General features: G+C 40.9%; 3 protein-coding genes across 6 annotated transcripts in view; all 3 read left to right on the top strand.

The window, feature by feature from the left end:
• LPCAT4 (lysophosphatidylcholine acyltransferase 4) overlaps window positions 1–12,320 on the top strand; it is a 153,218-nt gene that overhangs the window by 20,277 nt on the left and 120,621 nt on the right. The gene's annotated exons all lie outside the window — the stretch shown is intronic.
• On the top strand, window positions 367–1,187 carry NOP10 (NOP10 ribonucleoprotein). Its single transcript, XM_060619042.3, has 2 exons — window positions 367–507; window positions 812–1,187. The coding sequence occupies exons 1-2, from the start codon at window positions 454–456 to the stop codon at window positions 950–952; spliced, it is 195 nt and encodes a 64-aa protein (XP_060475025.1). The 5' UTR covers window positions 367–453; the 3' UTR covers window positions 953–1,187.
• The window catches only part of SLC12A6 (solute carrier family 12 member 6), an 88,683-nt gene continuing 80,837 nt past the window's right edge, over window positions 4,475–12,320 (top strand). Inside the window, exons 1-2 of one of the 3 annotated variants that reach the window (XM_060619026.3) lie at window positions 4,490–5,739; window positions 5,849–6,135. In XM_060619026.3, coding sequence (XP_060475009.1) covers window positions 5,865–6,135 — 271 coding nt within the window. In that variant the 5' untranslated portion in view covers window positions 4,490–5,739; window positions 5,849–5,864. Of the gene's footprint in view, window positions 6,136–12,320 lie in introns of all 3 variants that reach the window. The other 2 variants (XR_013556233.2, XM_060619027.3) reach the window with 2 other exon arrangements.

Raw genomic sequence — 12,320 nt, 5'->3', positions numbered from 1 at the left:
GGTAAAGGGGCTCTGAATCCTGGAGCCTTTGTTTCTCCAGGCACTAGAAACCCACTGCCTGTGAAATGGGTGTACATCTCGATATAAAGACAGGATTCTATTAATCAGTGTTCAAGCCATATCCATTCCTACCCCCCTCTAATTCCTAGCAGTGTCTTGCACACAGTGGGCACACTCCACCTATCTCAGAACTCCTGCAAAGTTGCAACTGGAAGCCAACTCCTGCAAGGTTGCAACTGGGTTGCAACTGGGCCAGATCCTGCAATAGTTCGCCCCCTTCTGGCCAGCTGGAGAAAGACCTAAATGGACTACATTTCCCGGCATGCCTTGAGAGAGAAAGAGAAAGAGAGAGACTCTTCCGGCTCCAGGGGAAGGAAATTGACAAACACGTGAGACTGGCGGAGGTTAGGAAGAGGTGCAGACGGAATTGGAACTTCTGGCTTCGGTGTGGTCATGTTTCTCCAGTATTACCTCAACGATCAGGGAGACCGGGTCTATACGCTGAAGGTGAGAAAAGAAAACAGGCTGGAAACGGTTAGGGCGAGAAACATGGGTGGGGGAGCGGTTGAGACCAGCCACCGAATTGCCTAGGTGGGTGAGGGGAAGTAGAAAGCCCAGAAACCAGGAGTGATGGAGGCAGGAGTGTATGACTTGTTGATCTAACTGTCGCGTCTCTTGTCTTCCTGTTAATCTTTTTTTTTTTTCGCGCAGCCTCCTCCCCATCCCAGCCTCTGTCTCCCTTATGACTCCAGGGATTGAGTTTTCCCACCACTCCTGTACTGAGCTTATGTTCTCTTTCTTCCTCGAGCAGAAGCTTGACCCTATGGGACAACAGACCTGCTCGGCTCATCCTGCTCGGTTCTCCCCAGATGACAAATACTCTCGACACCGAATCACCATCAAGAAACGCTTCAAGGTGCTCATGACCCAGCAACCGCGCCCTGTCCTCTGAGGGCCCCTTAAATTTCATGTCTCCTCTGCTACCCCTCAAGAGACTTTCTGAAACCAAGCTCTTCAGTGTGTGAGCCTAGAAGCCTTCTTATCATCCTTGCTCTTTGGAATCGGTTTCATCGTTGCCATTGTTCATGCTTGTGTGAAACAGTCATAGTAGCATACCTCTTAAGGGAACAAGTTTGAATCTTCCCATGTTTTGAATCGCTGCCAGGTTATTAAATTGATTTGAAAGAGCTCTTGTTTTGTACGTTGTGGGAAGAAAGGAGGGAGATGAGAGGGAAGAGCACCTGAGGGGTACAACAAATGGTACTTGGAAGAAAAACTTCAGTCACTGCAGGAGCGGTAGTGCTGCGCGCGATGGGGTGTCGGGGAACGGGAAGAATGGTTGGGACTCTTCCACAACCGTCAGCATTCACTGAAAAGTACCCCTCTTGTCACTTAAGTAATTCCTTGCCCCTTGAAATGACGTTTTGACTCGGAGGAGTTGCTTGAAAAATAACAGCAGCTATATTGTAGAGGGGATGCTGTGAATTGGAAGTCGGGAGACCCGGATTTTCCCCTCTGCGTGCCTTTGAGAAAGTCACTTGTTTAGTCTCACTTTTCTCATTTCTAAATTCTCTTCCAACTCTAAATTTGATAGAGTTCAGTGGTGGATCTTAATATAGCGACAGTGTGTTATAAATAGAACCGTTGTGAGTATGAATGCCTTTATTCATTAAATGAATAATATGCATCAATGAATGCATATTTACTGGCCCTCTGAAAATATTCCCAGGTTTTTCGTTTTCTCCATCAAGGAATTGCCTTCTCACATACACCTAACTTTATTTTCTCCTTGGCAGGCAGCTACTTTGTGGAATTCTACATGGATCTTAATTTAGAAAATCAGGTATGAGAGATTCAAGCAGGGTTTTGCTGGTTTTTTAAGCTACTTTTGGGGTTAATTAAAAAAAAATGCAAGATTTCTTAGGACTTAAGCTGCTCTTATGGGGCAACCGTAAATTTTTCAGCCAATTCATAGTAAAGGGATGATGAGGGAAAATGCTGTATTTAAGCTTTCAAGAAATGCTAGCTTGCTTCTTCTTGTCTTTGTCAAGTTAATCAACTCATTATTTCCCAATTTTCCCATTTGTGGCTTTTGACATTGGATTTGAATACTTAGTGCCCCTGATTTTAAAACTGATTTATGGAGATTGTGTTCTAATTATACAATCTTTTTCTACTGCATCAAGATTCTAGACTCTAGAAGCAGATGTAACTTAAATCAGCATAAATTTGATTTATCATCACTGGTCCTGGAAAGGAATAATTATGTTTCTCTTGGACTGTGATGTCTGACGATCTCAGTAAAAAAGTTAGGGATAATTGTTGACTGCCTAGAAAAAGAAAATCTTTCTACTTGGGTCATAGTTAATAGAAGACAGATGATTGTTGAATCAATTACTTATAGGAATGGTAAAATGAGATACTCGTTTCCTGTCAAGCAATTTTTAATTTCTTAGCCTGTTCACTTCCGGGGTCTTAGCATTGGATCTGAGGGACTTTAAAGTGTTACCCTATCCTGGGGTTCCTGGGTGTCAGGTCATGATCTGATTGTGATGATCGTGGAGCCCCTCATGGGGCTCTGCGCTGATAGCTCAGAGCCTGCTTGGAATTTTCTCTCTCTCTCTCTGCCCAATTGCATGTGCGCTCTCTCTCCTCTCTCTAAATAAAAACATTTAAAGTGTTATCCTGTTAAGGGGATAATGATGGAAGAAATGTTAATTCTGCAAATAACTAGAAAAAGGATCTGCTATGGAACCTTCTTAAGCACCAAAGTCAGTAAATGAATTCTACCAATGTTTTATAATACTGACTGTAATTTTGTTTTTATAAGTAACCCACTACCCACCCCCCGCCCCCCAAAAGGATTATCATTGTTCCATGCTACCTGCTCTGTAAACTGAAATGAAAAGACTTTGACCTGGAAATATTCCTAATTGAAGCAGAGGAGAAAAGGCAGACTGGTTTGAATACCCAGGGCTTTTTCCTTAAGAGAGCCTCTAGATATTAATATCTTCTGAGATGTGCTCAAAAACTGGAGAATTTTAAAAGTTATAGTCTATTGGTAATAGGTAGTATATATAAGTGAATGAAAATACACTGTGGTATGAAACAAAATTGGATGTTGCAGAAATCCACCATTTCTTTATAAAGAGAAAGTCTATGAGATTTGAATAACTTAGCAGGCCTGCCTGAGAAAGACATCCCTCAGGAAGTGAATTTCTTCCTCAGGAAAGCTGTGAACCTGAGTTAATCACAGGCTTTGAAGAGCAAGAATCAAGCTTGAAAGAATCAAGCTTTAAGGAGGTTTACATTTTAAATGGGAATTCTCATTTTGTTACCTGGATATTTTTTATTTTGTGGTTTTGTTTTATTTTTTTATAACCTGGTTCATTTTAACCAGACTTTGGACTTTGTGTGTCATTTGCTAAAAAGGGATTTCCTGGCTTAGGTTTTCAGTATAGTTCTGACCTAGTGCTAAGAATGATGCTTAAACATTTACCCTGGGAGGTATAAGGACCCAGGCAAAGCCAGGGCACAGATTGTTAAATTTAAATGTCTTGTTAAAGCTATAGGAAGTAACTTTCAAACAAAAGCATTGATAAGTCAAAACTTACTGAACACTCTATTCAGGTATTAAATAAACAGGCTAAGAAAAATATTCTGGTGGCAGTAGTAGGGAAAACACTGGGATTGGAACAAAAAAGTATCTCTTATTTTCCCCAGGTTTAAAATTAAAGACATTTTATATAGGGGTGCCTGGGTGGCTCAGTTGGTTAAGCATCTGACTCTTGATTTTGGCTCAGGAGATGATACCAGGTCTGTGGGATGGAGAACTGTGTTGTGCTCTGCGCTGAGTATAGAGCTGCTTGGGATTCTCTCTCTCACCGTCTTGCTCTCTCTCGCTCTCTCTCAAATACATTTTAAAAAAAAAATTATGAAGACATTTTATTTAATGGAGCTTTCGGTCTAACTAGAAAGCGAAAAATAGCATTTCCGCTCACCTTTATTGAGGTATAATTGACCAAATTGTATACATTGTGTACACGATGGCATTAACTATGCATGTGGTAAAAGACATTTTAAGGATGGGGGGAAAATGTAGCACAAAATATATATAGATGTGAGGATACAGTGCTGTAAAAACACATCTCAAAAATTTGAGTAAGGGTCATATGTAGGTGTATGGTATGGGAGGTTTGTGATTTTTTTAAAGAAATTATGAACGGTATTCTCAGAGACGCTTTTATTAAAAAGAGATGGGTTTTCAGGTTCTGAGGGCAAACGGCATTGTCTGCTCCCCCGAACGCCTCCAGACCTGAGTTTGTGCAACACAGCAGGACTGAAAAGGAAAAGGATTTTTCTCCAGTGCTCGTTGCTCAGGCCCCAACACGCAACTACAATTCCCATCGTCCTCCGGGCCTCCCACGTGTGGCCCCTCAGTCCCGCTGCGACTCCAGCAGCGCATGCGCGCAGCCCTTAACGTCGCCTCGCAGACTGCAGAGGCTGGGCGGGGCTCCTCGGCACTCGCGGGACGGTACCGCCCTCCGACCGCTCCCCCAGGCTTCTCTTCGGACCGTTAACCTCGAATGAGGAACGAGCGGAGAGGGAAGGGAGGGGCTGCGGCGGCGCTGGCACAGCCCGCCGGGCCCGGGGCCGGGGGCGGCGAGGTCACGTAACGGCTGCTCTGGCGTCTGCCCGGGGAGGGGGCGCCCTCCCCGGCAGCCGGAGCCCTCCTGCGCGCGGCTCCGAAACAGTTACCGGCTCGTAAACAACAGCTGCGCGCGCACCCGCATCAGCTGGCGCCGGGATTCAGCACCTGCGACCTCCTCTTCCCCTCATCCCCGCTGCCCCCTCCTGTTCAGCCCGGGCCAGCCTACGGGGCCGTCTCCTCTCTTGCTAGGACCCGAAGGAAGAACGGCGAGGGCCTGACCTGCGCCGCGGCCCTGGTCGGGGAGAAGGCGTCCTCCGGCAAAGGGGTGGCCCGTCCTGTCACACGCAGGAGAAACCCAGCGAGTAGACCGTGGGCTCGATGGACTAGCAACGACCTGCCACGACCCTGAGCTGCAGTCCGAGGGGTCTCGATCCGCTCGCTAGCCGCCCCCTCCCAGATCCGAGGGACCGTTCTGCCCGAAGAGCGGGCGGGCCACCCCCGCAGACCTCTTGGAGACGAGAATCCGCTCTGCCCCTGCATCCTCTGCTCACCCTTTTCTCCTCATTCTCCTGTATCCAGTAGTGTGGGGTATTTTTCTCGTTATGCATGCTCATCTCTCCCACCAGACCCAAGTGGATTATTGGCCTCAAAAACATCGGGTGACTCTCCACACACCTCCCAGCCAAACCTGTGGGGTATTCACCTGATACACAACAGGTGGCCGGGTGTACACCATTTCGCAATCTGATCTGTGCTGTATTCGCCTGATAAGGGTGGGCCTGCGCGCACTTTGCTCAACTAGAACCGTGGGACATTTACCAGATAAAAAAGACTTAACTACCTCGGCGGAAACCTGGGGGTCGAGGGGAGAAACGCTTCACCAGCTTCTCTTGAGACCATGGCGCTGGGGCCGCAGTGCTGGACCAGGGGAGATAGCTAGATAACTTTTTTTTCCCCCCTGAAGAAAGGAAGTTACACGAGTTTGGCATCGTTTTGTCTTTTTTCCTCCTTAAATATTTAATGGTAGTGCACTTTCTGGGATAGTCTGTTTGAATTCTGAGAAGGAACTTTTTGTGGTGTAAATCAAGGTTATTGAAGGTTTTTTTTTAAGTTATCTTTTCTATTTTGCAATCAAAAGTAGCTAGCGTAGGAGGAAGGATTTTGCGGGGGTTTCCTTTTTTCTTTGTTCTTATAAAGGAAAAGAAAAAGAATAATGCATCCTCCAGAAACCACCACCAAGATGGCTTCAGTTCGGTTCATGGTGACACCAACAAAGATCGATGACATTCCTGGTTTGTCAGATACCAGCCCGGACCTCAGCTCCCGGTCCAGTTCTCGAGTAAGATTTAGCTCACGGGAAAGTGTGCCGGAAACAAGCCGGAGTGAGCCCATGAGTGAGATGTCCGGAGCCACCACTTCACTGGCAACTGTTGCACTGGATCCGGCTAGTGACCGGACTTCTAACCCCCAGGATGTCACGGAGGGTAAGTAGAAACACAGATGACAGGATACTTTCATTACTGGCTTATTTATCTGGTTGTCTACTGGAAAGTCACTTTTCCATTATACAGTAATCATCAGGAACCAAGGTACCTCTTTTTGAGATGCCTAAGGAACCCTTTGGAATAATGGTCAGCACAGTGACTCTCGGCAGCAATAATTTGGCATGTGGGAAGGTATATGGAAAGAAGGAAAGCAAATTTATATTTCGACTTCTTCATTTTGCCTCCTTAGAATTGAAATGAGTGTTTTGGTTTACGGCAAATATCAAAGAATTTAATACTTTTTCAGCACAGAGAATCCTAAATGGTGAAATTCAGTGGAGAGCTTTGGGGTCAGAATATTACAGTTGGCTTTTAAGGCTAGTTACCAGGAGTAGTTATTGATCATCTCTTAATTACCGTTTTCGCACAAAGATTTCAGATATTATGTCACCGAATTCTTTGTAAAAAATTATATTTTACAGAGACAGCAGTTCAAGAAGCTTAGCTTACTCAGGATGAGGCTGGTGGATCTATTGTCCTTGCTATCGAATGGAGAAATTGTAAAGAGGCTTTTAGGGCCTAATTCCCATATAATTTTGTAGAGAGGCTTTTAGGGTCTGATTTCTACATAATTTATTTACTTTGAACATTAGATGGAATGTGTTGAGTCTTTGTAGTCAGGAAATAGTAGTACACAAGCCACTTTCTGACTTACCTTGACCACTACAGACCTTAAGCTGCCTACACTAATTTGTGTTAGCTGGTTTGTAAGTTTTTACAGGATTTAGTGGGAAGAGGTGATGAAAAGAGAGAAAGGAGATGAGAGGTCATAACATTTTTCAGACTCTGAAGTACAAAAGTTTGAGAATTGCTGTACTGCTTTATATGTTTAGTTTTGTGCTAAATTATAACGTAGGTATGTCTAGTAATGAAAATTTCTCTTAAAACTCTTAAAGATTCTTAAAATGGTATTCTACCCAAATTTGAAAACCATAGCTTCAGCTACTGACTTGACATTTTCCGGTGTCAGGAAGTATTGTTCCTCTTAACCGAAAGGGTGCAGGAAACCAGAATGATTTTAGTTCCTTATTTGTGTTTGTGTTTCTGAATGTCTGGAAACAAGGTAGATTTGGTAAAGTTTGTAGTCTTAGAATTCACTTATCCTTGACTATTTTATGGAGATATGGACTTAACTATTTTCAATTTCTTGACACACTTTATACCATGGAATGGAATAAAAAATAATTTATCATTTTCTCTTCCTCCAAATTAGTTCTAAATTGTAGTTTTAGTCTGTATCCATCATACTATATTTAGGTTGTAAAAATACCAGATAAAGACTATAACAGTGTTAATTTTTTTAATGCTGTAATTGTTGTTAGGCAGTTTACAGCTAACTGCTATTAGTCTTGTACTTATATATTTTGGAATTGTATTTTTATTCTGTTTAAAAAGTGAGCTTATTTCTGTAATGTGTTAGCCTTGTGGAACGGGATCCTTATCCAGGCTGTTCTTCCCTTATTTACAAGCATTATTTACAGTATGAAATGGTATCGTTTTACACTACAGAGGTAAAACTGGGGACCTATCTAGGTGAAATCTATGTTGTTTAGATGGGTATACAAGTTAAAGCTTGGCTCTTTATCTAACATACTCCTTAATGTGTAAATATTATGGTACCAAATGAAAGAAATTAACAGTCCAGCCATTAGATTGCAATTTCCACTATATTCTCAGGAAACTAGTTCTCTATTTTACTAATGACCTATTTTTTTCTCTGTCTTCTAAAAAATTATGACAACCAGAATCCTATGATATATTTTCCCCACTATTAGAGGGACTGATCAAAAATACAATTATTTCATCTTTGGCTTCTTAATACGCGGATGCCCTTGTTAGATATAGATCTTCACAGGATCCTGTTGTCAAGAAAATCAAGGACATACTAATCTACATTTGTCTCTGGGCTGGAATCAGTATTGGAAAACAACACTGCGTTTTCCGCAAGTGATTCTGTCCTTAAGCTTATACTATACTTCAGAATTGTGTTTGCTATTTTAATATTTAGAATTCTGTGATTTTTTTTTTTTTTGGCCTTTTATATATACATCCTTCTGTGGTTGTGACATTGGTATGATTATCTCTCTTTTCTCCACAATTCCCATGCCTCTCACATTTCTTCCATATATTAGCTTCCCACCTTAAATTTCTTTTCTCATCATACACTTTTTATTCACATTACATTGTACAACCAAGGGGGGCAGGGATGAAACACGAAGTTTTATATTTCTGTCTGTGTTTTAAGTTTTTCTCCTGTCGGCCTTTTGAGTAGGTAATTCTTTCTGCTATCAAAGTATTTATAATTTTCCTTTCATTTTGTTAAGGTTCCATTAGAGTTTATAGGATTGTGCAGTTGGTAAATAAAAACAAGAATCTTAGACTGTACTTGCTTTTACATGAAGAATGCCTTAAAGATACAGAAGGAACTGTTGAGAGTGGATACCTCTGGTGGGTTATGAAAATAGGGTGGAAAATGGGAACTTTCCTTTACCTAAACAATTCAGAAGGGCATGTACAATTTTTTAGATTGAGGATGTTATCACTTTAATAATAAAAATTTTAAGAGGCATAGCATGTTAGGGAACCTCAGATGACCAAGAATTGAATTCTGAAGAAGAACAAGAATTGAATTCTGGTCAAACTCTATTTTTAAAAATGGGAGGGGAGTGCACCTGAGTGGCTCAGTCGGTTAAGCGTCAGACTTCAGCTCAGGTCATGATCTCATGGTTCTTGGGTTCAAGCCCCGCGTCAGACTCTGCTGACAGCTCAGAGCCTGGAGCCTGCTTCGGATTCTGTGTCTCCTCCTTTCTGCCCCTTCCCCATTCATGATCTGTCTTTCTCTCTCCCTCAAAAATAAATAAGCATTAAAATAAAAATGGGGAAACTAAGGCTTACAGAGATGGTTATTTGTAGATCAGAGTGGGAAAGCCAAGACTGAAAAGTTCAGGCCTCCTGACTTATATCCAGTGCTTATATCATTTTGTCTCTGTCATGATGAACATTATTTACATTTGCCTCGTAACTATTTTGTTATCTTAAACGATTGTTAAAATAATAATACCCAAAAAGGGCAAGGGACATATTTTTATATGTCTTACACAGGTTCTGATACATTTCACCCTTTTACAATTGAACAAATGCTCCCTGAGGCTCTGCTATGTATAAGGCACTCCAGTAGGAATTATAGGAAATATACATATGAGACAGTCTCTGCCTTTGGAGAGCTTATAGTTTAGTGGTGAAAATGACCAGAACACTTCATCCATTTCTTCACCAAACATTTACTGAACACTTCTTAGGAGTCAGGCCCTGTCCTGGGTGTTAAGGATGCAGGAGAACCAAGAAAAAGAATCCCAATAACTGTTATAAGGAAAGTTATGATCTAACAGAGAAAACAAACAAATGTTCCTATAAATTGTAATGCTGTGTGATAAATACAAAAATGAAGATACAGCAAAACACCAAAAAAAGAAAAATACAGCAAATTTTAGAATAATACAATAGAAAAATTTAGCAAAGGAAAATGATGAACTGAGATAAAAATGGAGACGTTTAGAGACTGGAGGTCCTGATGGAGTAAAGTTGTAGTGAAAGATGTAGAAGGATTAAAGACTGTGTTCAGAGAGTTGAATGTTGGAGTTAATTGTTTCAGAGGTGGGGCAGGTCCAGTGTTAAGATGATCTAATATGCAGCCTTGGGAGTGGGTTTCTGAAGTGGAGTAAAACTAAAATCCATTAAGTCAAGGAGCTCTAAATATACCAATTCCAAGGGTGACTGCCAACAAGTTTTATTGGGGGGCATTAGGTGGTAGAGATGCAAAAGTAATTTAGATAAGTCCCTCCTTCAAAGAGTCACCTTCTGTCTGAAACTTTCTCTGATTTACTCCCACCCCCAGATAAAATAGATAAGTTCTTTATGTCCCTGTATCCCTTATGCAGACTGTTACTATAATACCTATTTCACTTAATTTTGTTGATTTTGTATGTTATCTTTCTCACCTAGGCAGTAAAGTTCTTGGGACAGGAACACAAAGTTGTCTTTGTATCATCAGCATCTAGTATAGTGTGTGATGCCACATATAATTTGCACTCAATAAAATACATATTGAGTTGAAGATCTTCTAAGCCAAAAAAAAAGATCTAGAAATAGGGACGTCTGGGTGGCCCAGTCAATTAAGCATCCAACTCTTGGTTTCAGCTCAGGTCATGATCTCGTGGGTTTGAGTCCCACATTGGACTCTGCACTGGCAGAGCCTACTTGGCATTCTCTTTCTCTCCCTCTCTCTCTGCCCCTCCCCCACTTGTGCTGTCTGTCTCTCTCCAAATAAATAAATAAACTTAAAAAAAAGGATAGAAATATAAACAAAAATTAAAAACATAGTATGGTAAAGGCAAATGAAATGTACCCACTAGAGCAGTGATGCTTCATCTGGTTGCATATTGGAATGATCTAGAGATCTTTTTAGAAAATACTTCTGCCCCTTTCCCAGGGATTCTGATTTAATTGCATCAGTAGTTTTTAAAAGCTTTTCAGATGATTCTAATGTAAAGCCCACACTGAAGACCATAGCCCGGAAGAGAAGCATGATTAATGCTGTGCATTTGAGAAGAACTTTCCCACCTGATTAGGACTTCACTGTGAGCAGATAGGCACAGCAGGCCTTTCCTTAAATATCAGGAGGTCTTATAGAGTAGAATATTTATCTGCCCATGGAGCCATTACACTACACACTTACGTTTAGTGTATTCAGCTGATCTAGGGTTACATCAGAATAATGATTGACTAAGCAACTTGGAGAACTAGCTAGTTGTTTTTTTCTTCCCCCATAAGAACATACCTCAAAGTACCAAGTACTTTTCTGTACTTTTCCAAAAAACTTCTAAGTTTTTGCCCCAAACCAAAATAAGTGAATTACATTGTATTGCCAATCAATGACTATTACCCTTATTTTAAATATATTTTTCATATTATACTTGGCCCTTGAAAAACCCAGTGGTTAGGGGTACCAACCCTCATGCAATAGAAAATTTGAATGTAACTTTTGACTCCACCAGACTTTAACTGCTAATAGCCTACTGTTGACCAGAAGAAGCCTTACCAATAATATAAACAGTCAGTTAACCTTTTTTGTACATATTATAGACTGTATTCTTACAATCAAGTAAGCTAGAGAAAATAAAATGTTATTAAGAAAATCATAAGGGATAGAAAATGTCTTTACTATTCTGTATTATTTATAGAAAAAAATCCAAGTGTAAGTGGACACATGCAGTTCAAACCTGTGTTGTTCAAGGGTCAAGTGTATGTGGTTCTTGAATATTGTTCATTTTACTTTGGCACTCTGTGAGCTATGACATTGTAGAAGGTAGTAAGATGGATAGTTTCATAAAAATACATGGATTTGGTACCTTCTTAGCTCATCTGATATCATCCTCTGATTTTATATATATATGTATTTTTTAAGGGTTTCCAGTATTCTCTGAAACATTATGAACATTTTGGTCACAGACCACATCTGTTTTGGTCCACTTTTCCATACTCGACAGCCAATGATTAAACTTTATAATATGCTACTTTACACCACAGGAAGCAATCAGCCAAATCCAGAAGATGGGAAATTTTACTGAATAACCAGATTCTTCAAAAAATAAATGGCATGGGGTGGAGGAGGAGTGATGGGAAGAGAGGGAAAGCTGATACAGACAAAAAGCAGACCAACCAAATGCAAGGTGTGGGCTTTATTTGGATCCTGATGTAAACAAGAGTAAAAGATACCTTTGGGGTAATCAGGGAAATGTGACAATGTACTTGGTATTAAATGATTTTAATGAATTATTGTGAATTTTCTTAGGTATATTTAAGACATTGTGGTAAAGTCCTTGTCTGTAAAGATACATATTGAAGTATCTACAAGTGAAATGAAATGTACTCCACCACCCAGCCCCCCCCCAAAAAAAGTTGAGAATATTGGCAAATGTTTATATTTTGAATTGGAGTAAAAAGTGCATGGGGATTCATTTTACTATTTTCTCTGCTTTTGTGTATATTTGAAAATATCTATAGGGGCGCCTGGGTGGCGCAGTCGGTTAAGCGTCCGACTTCAGCCAGGTCACGATCTCGCGGTC

The sequence above is a fragment of the Panthera onca genome, chromosome B3 (assembly GCF_046562875.1).
Source record: "Panthera onca isolate mPanOnc1 chromosome B3, mPanOnc1 haplotype 2, whole genome shotgun sequence".
Classification (NCBI taxonomy): domain Eukaryota; kingdom Metazoa; phylum Chordata; class Mammalia; order Carnivora; family Felidae; genus Panthera; species Panthera onca.
Note: the sequence above shows the minus strand (reverse complement) of the source record. Positions and strands in the feature narration are given on the sequence as shown.